Source organism: Elgaria multicarinata, chromosome 17 (genome assembly GCF_023053635.1).
Source record: "Elgaria multicarinata webbii isolate HBS135686 ecotype San Diego chromosome 17, rElgMul1.1.pri, whole genome shotgun sequence".
In the NCBI taxonomy this organism is placed as follows: domain Eukaryota; kingdom Metazoa; phylum Chordata; class Lepidosauria; order Squamata; family Anguidae; genus Elgaria; species Elgaria multicarinata.
This window is the reverse complement of record NC_086187.1, coordinates 28,750,896-28,764,538: the sequence shown is the minus strand read 5'-3', so window position 1 is coordinate 28,764,538 and position 13,643 is coordinate 28,750,896. Positions and strand designations below refer to the sequence as shown.

The 13,643-nt window shown below is 48.8% G+C and overlaps 1 protein-coding gene across 2 annotated transcripts in view; it reads left to right on the top strand.

Annotated features, from left to right (window-relative positions):
- The first annotated feature begins 286 nt into the window (after nt 1-286).
- The window catches only part of MYH11 (myosin heavy chain 11), a 67,200-nt gene continuing 53,843 nt past the window's right edge, over nt 287-13,643 (top strand). For both annotated transcript variants that reach the window (XM_063143368.1, XM_063143367.1), the window contains exons 1-3: nt 287-359; nt 5,274-5,635; nt 8,172-8,328. In XM_063143368.1, the coding sequence (XP_062999438.1) occupies nt 5,291-5,635; nt 8,172-8,328 (502 nt within the window). In that variant the 5' untranslated portion in view covers nt 287-359; nt 5,274-5,290. The remainder of the gene's footprint in view (nt 360-5,273; nt 5,636-8,171; nt 8,329-13,643) is intronic.

The window sequence follows — 13,643 nt, the reverse complement described above, 5'->3', positions numbered from 1 at the left end:
GAGAGAGAGGAGAGAGAGAAGGCTGATTATTGCTGTGCCATCCTATAAAGTTATGGTGTAAATCACATGTGGGGTGGAGAGCAAAATGCTCTTTAGCATAGTTGTGAATGCTGGGTGTTAATCCCCAGCCTAAAATAAAGTTGGAGGTATTCCTCTCCCGTGTCTTTATTTTTTTAGCCCCCACGGTATGGTCAGGGTTTTCCAGCAGGGGGTGGCCTTTTGGGCCCCTCCCCACTGAGGCTGCTCACCTCTATATAGGGAGGCTGCTGCAGAGGCAGAGCGGACGGTCTGCCCCAGCTGCCAGCCGTACCAGTTCCGGACTCTCCACTACGTTTTCTGCCTTCCCCAGTCGGACCTCTGTAAGTACGTTTTGACAGTGGCTGAGCTGAGTTAAGAGCTGCTCCTCTATCAGTCTGAATTAATTGTGCCTCTTTGTAAAAGCAATTGGGTAGATATTTTCCCTTGAGACAAATGCACAAACCGATACTGCTTAGCTCGGAGCGTTTCGTTGTGGCAGGCGGATTCCCATTCTGCTGGGCATGTGTCTGCTTTTTTTATTATTTAAGAAAATGCAAGTTGTAATAATGGGGGAGATGGAGTCTGAACAGACTTAGTGCCACCTAACTATGCAAAGAAACAGAGGCAAGGTGGATCAGGTGTGTGTTACCTGTGTATGCACAAAGTAAAAAAATGCAAAGCTTTGCAGGATTAGCAATGTATGTTAAATGAGGCTTTAAGAAGCAGAGATTCAGCTGTAGATGTCTTTTCTTTTTAAAGAAGAATAAATGTGCTATAAAAGCAAGAGGAACAAGTCTTAGGAGCTAGTCAGCTGAGTTTTGGCATTTTTCAGTTTAGCAAATTGTTTTGAGTTACGTAAGTGAGAACAGATCGGTTGCCAGTTATGAGCACTTGCTACCTGACCACGTCTCCTAATGTTATCTGTGCTTCCTTAATGAACTGCAGATCGTGGTGCAAATATACGTAGCCGTCTACCCGTTTGATCTTGGATTGTACTGCAGTCAATAAACTTTTCTGTGACAGGAGAGTTTCGCAGTCACGTCAAAAAACTCCGTCAGAACCATCCTTTCCCTCTTAAAACGTAGCGTTCAGGGCTGATTTGGAAGGAGGTGGAATAGCTTATTGGGCCAGATTCTGGTGGTCTTTGGTTGGTGGTTTTAATTTATCTTTTCTTGGAGAGGGCAAATATCAGCAAGGGAAGTTTTACACTTTGCCCAAAGCGTTGCGAATAAAGGAGGAAGTCATCAGATGGCAGTACAGAAAGCCGCATCTTTGGGATCTCAGTGGATTATATTCACAAGCCCCGTTGTAGTGCTCAAAGTCAAGGCTGTTCCGCACATGACACAGCCGCAGACCTGCGTTTGCAGCTCAGCTTGCCTCTGAGAATGAAATGCAGCCGCTTTTCTTCTGGATGGCACCACCGGTACCCGACATGTGTTTTCCAGCTTCACGTCTTACATTTTTTAGCTCAACCTTGCCCAACCTAGTGCCCTCTGGATGTGTTGGACTGCATCTCCCATGCCTGGCTGGGGGATGCTGGAATTTGTAGTCCAACACCTCTGAAGGGCACCAGGGTGGCCAAGGCTGCTCTAGGTGTATGCCTGAGAACATAATGTCTGAAGCAGCCCTAAAAATGTCCTTACCTGTCTTTTCTTCCACGATTATCTCGCTCAGTCCTGCAATGAAGTCCCACCTGGGAGAGAAACAGCTTCTTAAAAGAAACCTCAATTGTGTGATGCCTCCAAAAACCATGCCCGCTCAGGATGTATCGCTTTCAGTACATCCAATTAAAAACAAACCAACAAATGTTTGTTTGGGATTCTGATGAGGTACAGCATTCCCCAAGCTCCTTCTTAATGGCAGGCTGCTACGTGATGACCTTCTGGATGTTCTAATTAGGGGCATCTTCGCGCTTTGGTGTTCTTGCTGTGGCCACCTTGCCTCGGACGTAAACAGCATATGTTTTTTTAATTATTGCCTTTGCAAAAGCGTTTGTTATTCCCTAAAAGGTATTTGTTTTGAACTTGTTATCGTTAGGTTTCCTTTTTCTTTTTTGGCTGGATTGGCTAGTAATGAGAAGAACATGGCCATATATGGTAGCCTACGTGGATCTATGCAAACAGATCCAGACTTCCAGGGAGTTTTACAAATGAGTTTTACTTTTTAGTTACGGGCCTCTTGTTTTGTCTTTGAAGCTCCAAATGAGGTCAAGTGAACCCATTTTGCACCCCTGCCTCTGCCTCCCTTTTGTCCAGTGAATCTGTGGGTTGCTATATATATTCTTTAGAAAGTTAAGTGAAAACAAGCCAAGGGTATAAGTGAAGTTAATAAAGAAGCATTTCAAAAGATACTGACAGCAGTTTGCAAGAATCACTTTTTAAAACAACAACAGAAGAAATAATGTGTTGCTATCCCAAGCAAGTAGAGCTGGTGTTATGTAGGAACTAAGAGTCCAGGCTGAAAACCGTAAAGTACTGAGTTCGAATTTCACACACTCCAGGAACTAGCCAGGTGGCATTGGGTGAGCCACTGTCTTCCAGCCTCAGCAATCCACCTGCAAAATAGGGATGATCGTATTGGTTTTTATTCTGAAATATTTATATCCTGCCTTTCTGGCCCTTCCCTCACCAAAGGCAGCTAACAAATATGAATGAGAAGAATAAAAAGAAGAACAAAGCTATTTGAAATGGATAAAATTAATAAAAAAGTAACTCTAATGATATAAACAGAATGGCATAATAGGCCCAGGAAATGGTGGAAAACATTTTTTGATTATCATACATGCCAAAGCCACAGCAGAACAAAGCAGACTTGAGTAGGCCTCTGAGCACCCATAGTGGGAGGTGTGGTGGTGGTGGTGGGGGCAACTGAGACCACCCGGGGCAAGGAGTTACAAAGACCCCAGCACAAGGAGTGCTCTTCTCAGCATTGCAGCCACCAACTCCACCTCAGCTGGCAGTGGGACCCAGAGTAGGGCTTCCATTAAAGGCCGTCCCGGTGGCAGAATCTTGTGAGATTCTTTAAATATCCTGTTCCCAAACCAATATCGTGGCCAAATGCCAGCCTACCCTTCTGTGCTTTTGTAAATACATCCACAGATGTTTCTAGCCTGCCCACTGGAAAATCTCATTTAGGGCACATCAGGAAAGAGAACCCCCATTTCCACCTCGTTTACAAAGTTTCCCCCACGTCCTTCCCTGCAGCTCCTTCCTCCTACATCTGATGTAGTGGACAAAAGTGTCCACAAAAGCTTATGCCACGTAAATGTGTCCATCTTTAAGGTGCCATAAGACTCTTTGTTGTTTATGATTATCCCAGCTTCACTGAACTATTTAATCAGACGTGAGTCATCGTGACGATAGTAAGAATAAATATGTTTTAGGATGCCGTAGGGTCCCTGAGCTTCTATAACAGAAGTGCCAGCATGCAGGGCACGATCCGCTTGGACGTTCTGCTGCTCAAGCTCCATTGCAATGAAGGAGAACTGGGCAAGATCCATAGGAGAGAATCCCAGCATTGAACTGTCTTGAACCTCTTTCGGTTGATTGCATAAATGCTTCCTCCTCTGCAGGCCTTAGGAAGCTGCAGTAGCTGGAGCCCACACCTCAAAGCTATCAGGGTCCTTGGAACGCAGACAGCCTCCTCCTCCTTAGGCCAGGTCGGACGTTGGTTCCACCTCACCAGCATTGCCTACTCAGGCTGGTAGCAGCTCTCCTCTACAGGGTCTCAGGTAGAGAAGGGTCATCCTTGTCATCTGCTACCTGATCCTTTGAACTGGAGAGGCGGCCACGGAGCCTGGGCCCTTCTGCGTGCCAAGCAGAGCCTGCAGCTTTTAGCCACGGCCTGTTCCACCTGGCATTTTTGTTTGGGGGCAAAGGGAGCCGCGGGGCCCGTGGCTCCCTTGCCCCCAAACAAAAATGCCAGGTGGAACAGGGCTGGCTGAGCTTGCCGAACTGTCAAAGGAAGACCAAGTGAGAGATATAGGCAATGGTCCCAGCAGCACCAGTCCTGGAGGAACACGGGCACAGACGAAGCATCTCTCCATGCTGCAGAGACGGTGGTGGGCTGAACCTGCTCCGCGTATCTGAATTTCACCCAATTTGTCATGCAAAAGGGGTAGAAAAGGGGAGCGTGACCAGCCGCACCAACAAGGCTAGACTCACTGGCTAAAAACTGTCCCTGTTTACCAGGGAGAGCCCCTAATTTCTGGTAAACCTTTTCTCGGTGGTCCCAATTTGGTCCCATGGTTTGCTTTTGGTTTTTTTTTGGTTTATTTGCTAGTATTGCCATTCTTCAGGGTTTATCTCCCTCCGTAGGGAGTGGGGGGCGGATGCTTCTTGCCTCTTGTGTGCATGCAGGTGCAGGGAGGCTAAGCTGCCGCACAGCACAGCTCCCTTTTCATCCCTGAGCTCAGTCTTGAACTGTAGAATGTCTGTCTCCCCTGCCCTAGCATTGCCTTCCCTGCTGTGGTGTCCTCCAGATATTCTGGACTTCAAGTCCCAGCATTCCAGACTATTGGCCATGCTAGTTGGAGGTGATAGGAGGCGGAGTCCAACATAGCTTGAGTTCTGCAATGCGCTGTACATAGAGCTATCATTGTACCTACTTCGGAAACTTCAAATAGTTCAAAATATGGCAGCCAGGTTGGTCACTGGTACATCTAGGAGTTGAGCATATTACCCCAACATTAAAGTCACTCCACTGGCTGCCAATTAGTTTCTGGGCAAAGTACAAAGTGTTGGTCATTACCTTTAAAGCCCTGCATGGTTTGGGTCCAGGTTACCTGCGGGATCGCCTTCTCCCACACTGTCCGCCCCACACACTCAGGTCCTCTGGGGAGAACTTACTTCCGTCAGCCAAAACTAGGCTGACATCTGTTACCCAGAGGACCTTTTCTTCTGTCTCCCCCAGATTGTGGAACGGCCTGCCGGAGGAGATTCGTAAAATTAATTCTCTCTGTGATTTTAAGACAGCTTTGAAAACTAGCCTTTTCCGGCAGGCCTACCCAGACCTAGATGAATGTGAAATCAAGTATTTGTAAGATGTGTTGATTCTTGTACTAATGTTGTTCCCCGCCTCGATCCAAAGGGAGAGGTGGGTAATAAATAAATTCATAATAATAATAATAACAATAATAGGTGGGCCACAGGTTGGGGAAGGCCATGGTGACTTAAGTTCTGCATGGAGAAGCAATCAACACCTTTGCCTTCATTCTCAACAGCGCAATCTTTTATCCCACCCCCCACCCCCCCCAGGTGCCCGTTGAGCCAAAATGGCACAGAAAGGCCAGCTCAGCGACGACGAGAAGTTCCTCTTTGTGGACAAAAATGTCATCAACAGCACGGTGGCCCAGGCGGACTGGTCGGCCAAGAAGCTGGTCTGGGTTCCATCGGAGCGGCATGGGTTCGAAGCGGCGAGCATCAAGGAAGAGAAAGGGGACGAGGTGCTGGCGGAGCTGGCCGAGAACGGGAAGAAGGTGACTTTCAGCAAGGATGACATCCAGAAGATGAACCCCCCCAAGTTCTCCAAGGTGGAGGACATGGCCGAGCTGACCTGCCTCAACGAAGCGTCTGTCCTGCACAACCTACGGGAGCGATACTTCTCGGGCCTCATCTACGTAAGTCCCCCTCGCTGGCCGCGTGTGCGCTCGATGGAAGACGTGAGTGGTGGCCACGTGCCAAAGGTGGAGGCTGTGGTCTTGCATAGGCCCTTTCAAGCCCAGGTCACTTCCATGGGATGGTCCGTTGGGCTCTGAATTTGAGTCCAGTGATCCAGCGGGATCAGGAATATTATCCACGGCTTCCCTCTCTGCCTCTAGCGGCATCTGGGAAATGGAGACTTAAAGGTTGCGCCCCCAAATTTACTTTAAGAGGCCATATGGGCGAGAAGGCCGCCCGGGCCTTGGCACATGAGCGTTCACCGTTGGAAGCGGGGCCCTTCTATTTTGAGTGCATCATGCGAAAGAAGGGGCTTTTGAAAGGGAACGTAGTTGAAATGTCAGTTTACCCTGATGCTGACCTTCAGCAGTATAGTCCGAATGCATTTCAGCTTGTAGAAGGGTCTCAGCAGGTACCGATGAAGAAGAGGCTTGGGGTGCCTCCCCTGGAAGTAACAACTTCCATCACTCCTAGCGGGGATAGCCAATGATGAAGGATCATGGGAGTTGTAGTAGGTCAGAAAATATCCGTAAGTTCACAAGTTGCCCACCTCAGTCTTAAAGACTAAAAGACTCATTGGGGCAGAAGGTTTTGTGGACTAGAGACCAACACGCTTGTAAGTAAAAATCTGGCTGTGAAGGGGGGGAAATCTACTAAAATTTAAGTATAATGAATCCCTAAGTCTTTAATGTGCCACAAGACTTGGGTTTTTTTCTTCTTCGGTAACAGACGCGACCGTGTGCCAAAATAAACATTACTTTAAATGTGTGTCTAGCAGCAACGTCTTTCTTTCATTTTTTTGTTTACTCTAGAGTATGTGCAGGGCCCACAATTTGGATTGGGACCATAGCGTGGGGTGTAGGAAGGCTTTTAAGATCCAAATTTGGTACTCTGTACCTACTCTAGAGTAAAAATGAAAAGTAGTCATAGCTGCTAATGACACATTTAAAGCCATGTCTGTTACAGAAAGAAATAAACAACAAAGTGGGTTTTCTGTCACATTAAAGAGGAAAAGGAACATAGAAACATAAGAAATGCCGTGATGCAGAAGTGCCCTGCTGGATGAGACCAAAAGTCCGTCTAGCCCAGCACTCTGTTCACACAGTGGTCAACCAGCTTTTGACCAGGGACCAACAAAGCAGGACATGGGTACAACAGCACCCTCCCGCCCATGTTCCCCAGCAACTGGTGCACACAGGCTGACTGCCTTGTACTGGAAGTAGCACAATGCCTCTTATGCAAACAGAAAGTGTATTTCTTTTAAATTCTAATAATTATTTCTATGTTTGCAACGTATACATACACAATCTCCCTTAACATAAATTAGCATATGCAGCTTTTATGCAAATTGGTGTCCTCTCTCTTTTTTGGGTGCTCCATTTCCTCTTTTGTGGTGCTGCATAGATGGTCACCTTGTACCAAATGTAAGAGGACAGGACCAAAGAGCGACTTAGTCGGGAACCCTATTGCTAACAGCCGCCAGGGAGAGGTTTTTGGAGCATTCACAAGGAAAAACTCCCCCTGTTTGTCCTCAGCATCTGGCATTGAGACTCCCCCCCCCATCGTGAATCCAGCTGTGAATCTGGGCCCAGGCTGGACTGGCGCTTCAGTTGCATCCATGAACAGGGCTCTTGGTCCAGGCCAGGCCGGCGGCCGGTGGGGGTGGGCCGAACAGCTTTTCGTCTCCAAAAGCCTCAGCGCCAAAACAAGAGGCCCAAGGAATGAGCTGCTTGCAGACCCACGGCGAGAGCGATGCAGTTCAGCACAGGGCACCGTGGCCGGTCCGGTCCTCGGCGCTGCCAACAGATATTTCTGCATTTGCTTAATGCCTTATAAAGTGTTCAGTTTGTGTGAAAACTTTGGGCTGCCTCCTAATATGGTCAAGCAAAGGAAACCCCAGGCTTCAGTTCTGTGCTCAAGGACATAGCTGATTTGAAAGGTCAGCGGAGAGGCTTTTGTGTAATTGCATACTTGGAGCTTTAATCAAAGATTAGAAAACAGAGGGGGAAGCAGAGGAATCGCGCTTTTGCAGAATCGCTCTTGGTGGATGTGGAAACCAGGTGGCCTGACCCCAAGTCCTGCACACAGGCATGGGGTAAAGACTCAGGGAAGAGGGGGGAGGAGGAGGAGGAGGAGGAGGAAGTGCAGACATGCCGCGTTGCATGTGTGAATTGCTGTACGTTTAAAAACATGCCATTATTCAAGGACAGCCTTTCCCAATCTGGGGGCCACAGGTTCACCAGCTCTGGACTAGGTGGACTTTTTGGCATAATCCAGCAGAAGAAAATAATTCTTCTATTTTTAAGGATTGCGTCTTAGTCATCTTCTTCAATCATCTGCCAGACAAAACCCTGGGAAGGGCAACAAACCATGGGTTGAATAAACCACAGGTTAGCGTTATGTGCGAACCAGGTCAGTGAAGGTTAAAGTAGCGGAGGGGAGTCCTGACAAAACAAAGCCAATGTAACACGCCGCATCCTTGGGTTTTCCTTACAGACTTACTCAGGTCTCTTTTGCGTGGTTGTAAACCCTTACAAGCAGCTGCCCATCTACTCGGAGAAAATTATCGACATGTACAAAGGCAAGAAGCGCCACGAGATGCCCCCCCACATCTACGCTATTGCCGACACGGCATACAGGAGCATGATGCAAGGTAAGGCTGGAGGCCTCGTCTTCGAAGCATTGCAGACGTCACACGGGGAACCTTAGGCATTATGGGATGCGTGGCTTAGCTCGACGGAAAAGCCGAGTCCCTGGTTTCTGTGCAGAGGGTTAGAGTTTGGCCCCTGGCATCTCCAGTTAAAAGGCCCTTAGATGCCAGGGTGGAGCACGGGTTCGATCCACGGCATCCCCTGGTAGGGCTAGGAAGGAATCCTGTCTGAAACCTGGGAGAGCCGCTGCCAGTCAGTGTAGACATTACTGGGCTCAACAGACCAAGTTTCTGACTCAGCATAAAGGCAGCTTCTGGGGTGGGACGTCTGGGATCCGGTAGGTCCCAAGGCTCAATCTCTGGCATCTGTGAAAAAGAGCTGGGGAAGATTTCTGCCTGAAACTCTGGATAGCTGCTGCCAGCCAGTGTCAGCTATACTGGGCTAAATAGACCAAGGGTCTGAGTCAGCGTAAAGTCTGGGGCTGCACCTCCCCCATCCCGCAGCACCAAAAATGAACCTAAAAATAAAATAAAACTGTGTCCAGAGCAGCTACGGAGAGTCAAAAGGGACAGAATAAGCTTGTTTGCAGCTATGGAGCACCCAAAGGGGAAAGCAAAATAAAAAAACAAGCAAGTGTTAAATGGCAGCCAGAGTGCCCAGTTTGACCTGGCCGCTCTGGGTGCCATTTTGTTTTTTTGGATTTGTTTTTCCCGCTTTGGAGGGTGGTGGTGGTGGGCGCACGCGCACGTTTCCCAGTCATGGCTTAGTGATTGGCAGTAAAGACCTTTAAGCTAAAGTGAGGCTGGTAGCTTTGGCCCTGCCCCTTCGGCCCTAAGCCCCTCCCACCCCTCAAGAGCTTCTCTGGACTTGAATTCAGCCCTCGGCTCAACTCCCCCTTGCTTGAAGAGGAGGCCTTTGCTCGAGTCCAGGCCTGGCTCCTGCGTCTTGCGGCAGAATGTGGGGGCCACTAACAGCAGCAGAGTGGGCAACAGCCGGGTCTGCTGCACGGGGTCTCAATCCACCAGGACCTTCTCCTCTTTGCTTGCACACACGCAGCTCTCGAACGTTTCGGCAGGACTTGCCCAGAAGGCCTTCTTGGTGGATTGTGGCCCTGTGTTTAAGTCATGAGATGCGGACGGTCCGTCCCGAGCGAGGGGCACCCGACGCCTCGGGCCGACCCTCGGTTCAACGTTGTGTTCAGTCCACACAGAGTTGCTTGAACATTCCTAGGAATCCTTTGGCACCATCCGCCCTGCGCGGCCAGAGTGTGACTCAAAAAGGAAAAGCTCTCCGCTCGCCCTCTGGTGCCGAGGCTCATGGGCACGCTTGGAAGCCAAGCAAATAGTTTTGGCAAATAGGGACGTGGGGGGAAACGTTCCTCTGGGACTGGGGGAGGGGGAGCGGCTTCACCATCGGCATCTGACCGTCTGCAGCACCTCCATCAGTGCTGCCATCAGCGCTCTGCCTCCTTTGTGGATCTCATTGTTCTGGACCAGTGCTCTCCAGGTGTGTTAGACTGCACGTGGCTGTACTGGCTGGGGGATACTGGGAGTTGCAGTTCATCACATCTAGAGGATGCCAAGTTAGGGGAGGCTGACGTAGACCTCTGCCCCAAAGACTTAGGGCCCGTTCCCCAAAGAGATAGGAACCCGGGACACGGCCTTCCCCTGAGTCAGGCCCCTGGTCCATCTAGCCCCATATTGTTGACACGGGCTGAAGGAATGGCTGTCCCAGGTTTCAGGCAGGATTCTTTCCTTGCTGTACCTGGAGACCGTTGGTCTGATCCAGCAGGGCTCTTATGTCTCTACATGTGTGACGAGCCGTTTGCAAGATTAGAATGACCCGTGCCCATCTGATCAAAGCTGGCTTTGAAAAACAACAACAGCACGACTCCTGCTGGAACCCCCTGTGCCCTCAGCAACTCTGGACGAATGCCCAAATAGACTGCCCCATGCCCAGGTTCCAAAGTGGACGTGTGTTTTCTGCAGGCTCTTTCATGTGTGTACATTGTGTAGAATGAACGATGTGTTTCCTCCTGTGAAATCCTACGGAGGGAGGCGTATCCATTAGACTCTCTTGGTGTTGTGGGTAACTTGGAGACGCTCAGCTGCTCCTTCCTGCTGGGAAACCACTTTGGGTCGCCTCCCTCAGTCGGGATGACGGGACTGACAGGAGCTTCGTCATGCTTCTTTGCGCTGTGCGGAGAAGATAGCTAGAGGCGAAGGCGCCTCCCTAATTTTAGGCACATGGTTTTCCTAAAGCCTTTTAGTGAGGGGCTCTGCAATGGAATGCAACAGACTTGTTTGCATATTCATATCCTCTAATTGAACTAAACCTACGTCTGTGTAATGAAACTGAGTGCAGGCTCTTCTCTGTTTTACCTTCCTTCCTCCCCTTCTGAGTGCTGGATCTTTCAAATTGTAAGCTTCTTGGAAAAGGGACCCATCTTTTCGTGTTGTTACTCAGCAGTGACTCAGGAATGAAAAAGCCTCCAGTGTAGACTCTACCCAGATCCCTCCCCTGAATTCCTTCTGCGTTTTCATTTTGCTGGATTCAATTTTTCCTGCCCACGTCTGCATCCTTTTATCGTTTGCCAGCAGGAGGGTGCCCCAAACAGGCGTATTCAGGAATAGCACATTTGTCTCTCTTAGCCGGGTCGTTTTGGTTTCCCCGTACAGCTCCCACCTTTGGAAGTCTGAATTAGGGTACTTTCTGTTCAAATCATTTCCCCTTCTCATCTCACCTGCACAAAGATTTGCAACCCAGATACGCCAACAACTGCTAGAAAAACTAGGCTATCTATAAACTGCACCAGTACAAAATGTAGGAGACACATCAGGTAGCTAAAACTATTCCGCTCTGAATCATCGCCAGCATCGCTTAACACGAAGTTACATCTTTTTGTGCAGACGTAGCAAACATAGCCTCTCCGTGTGATATATACACATTGCTTCCTCCTAGTAGCAGTTCCTGGAGGTTTGTGTATTAAATGCAGCTGCTCTGTGAGGGTCTCGTAATAATATGAAGTGCTGAAGTGGAAGAACCAGAGCAAACAGGGAGTAATTCATCGTGTTGGTTGTTATTCTGCCGTGCAGGCGTGATGGAAGCAAAATGTACCATGGTCTCAACACACCCTGTAATATGATACGGGGGACTGTAGCTTTATCTTTCGGGCAGGGCGTAACTCAGTAGCAGAGGACCTACTTTGAGTGCAGAACATTCCTGGTTTCCCCAAGTAGGGTTAGGAAAGAATCTGGCCTGAAAACGTGGACAGCCATGGCTGCCAGTCAGTGTCGACAATACTGGGCTTCACGGACCCATGACTCAGTGTAAGGGCAGCTTCGGATGTTCCCAATATTTATTTATTTATTTATTTATTTATTACGTTTCCATACCGCCCAATAGCAGGAGCTCCCTGGGCGGTTCACAAAAATTAGAAAAATTCAAAGTATAAAACAACAGTATAAAACCATAATATAAAATACAGTATAAAAGCTCAACCAGATAAAAACAGCAGCAATGCAAAATTACAAATTTAAAACACCATGTTAAAATTTATTTATAGACTGTTAAAATGCTGGGAGAATAAAAAGGTCTTCACCTGGCGTCTAAAAGCATATAACGTAGGTGCCAAGCGAACCTCCTTAGGGAGCTCATTCCACAGCCGGGGTGCCACAGCAGAGAAGGCCCTCCTCCTGGTAGCCACCTGCCTCACTTCCTTTGGCAGGGGCTCGCAGAGACGGACCCCTGAGGATGACCTTAGGGTCCGGGCAGGTACATCCGGGAGGAGGCGTTCCTTCAGCCGTTTAGGGCTTTAAATGTTAATACCAGCACTTTGAATCGGGCCCGGACCTGGACTGGCAGCCAATGAAGCTGGAAAAGGACTGGCGTGATGTGGTCTCGTCAGCCAGTCCCTGTTAGTATGAATCACATTCATGCCCCAAAGATGGAGTAGGACAGCCTTCCCCAACCTACCGCCCTCCCAGCGTCCCCAACCCACAGGTCCGATGGCACTAAAAGTTCCAGAGTTCCCACACGCCTCTTCATGCCTCCTTTATTCATGCATGTCAGGAACTCCTTCGGGTAGTCCAGGCTAATATAGCCATTGGCTCAGTGCCACAATTGTTGGCCATCTCCCTTGGGTTGAATTAGGATCATGGAATAGTAGAGTCGGAAAGTGGCCTTGAAGGCCGTCGACGGGAAGTGGATTTCAGTACAGGAATTGACTTCCAGTTGCTGACCCTTCTATAAATTAATCATCTGAATAAATAATAAATACTTGTAAGTACCAAAACCAGAGAAGCAGAAATGACAAGGGAACGACACGGATGAATGGCAGCGATCTCTTTGTACGTGCCCAAGGCAGGTCATGGGGCAGAACTCCAGCGACCGGTGAAGACTGTTTATGTGTACAGAAATTCATGTTTGCAAAAGTACTGTTGATCCGGAATGGTTCCCGTTACACATCTTCCCTGTCGAGACATCCTGCCTGCCAGAGCAGGGGTCCTGCATAGATCCCTTCCTTCAACCCTGAAATACAATCAGAGGTCTTCCCCCCCCCCTTGTTTCATTTTTGGAAAAACTTAATTAGTTTATCCCTTGGGGTTGCAAGCTAAGCCCAGTGACTGTGTGCGTTTTGTTCTAGGACAGCCTTCCTCAACCTGGGGCGCTCCAGATGTGTTGGACTACAACTCCCAGAATGCCCCAGCCAGGCTGGGGCATTCTGGGAGATGCAGTCCAACACCTCTGGAGCGCCCCAGGTTGAGGAAGGCTGTTCTAGGAGAACAGTTGTGTCAAAGAGATCTTTCTTTCTTTCTTTCTTTCTTTTGCATTGGGAACAGGAGGAAGAAGAAGGCTCTCTAAATGATAAAGGCCCAACTTGAACAAGCATAGATCAGCCTTCTCCAACTTGTCATCCTCCAGATGGGCTGGACTACAACTCCCATTAACCCCAGCCTGCATAGCCATTGGCCAGAATGAAACTCCCTTGAGGGTGGTTATCCACATGCAAAGGGGGACTTGGTAGAGCTCGTGTGCCTTTAATAATGGCTCGTTAAACGATATTGGCTTTTATGGATTGATTGATTTCGTGATGACATTTACATCCTGCCTTTTCCCTCTCCTCCGTTTTATCCCTTTGCATTAAGGCTTTTAAAGCAGTCTTCATGTAGCGTAGGACAGGGAGCAGGGAATTGGTCCGATCTTCTATTAAAAAAAAAAAGAGCAGGGATAGGGACCAGGGAGCATTGGCGCGAAGGCAGGGAGGCCCCCCTCCTTAGAGTGGCCCTGTCGCTTTGGAACGTCTTCTGCAAGAGCC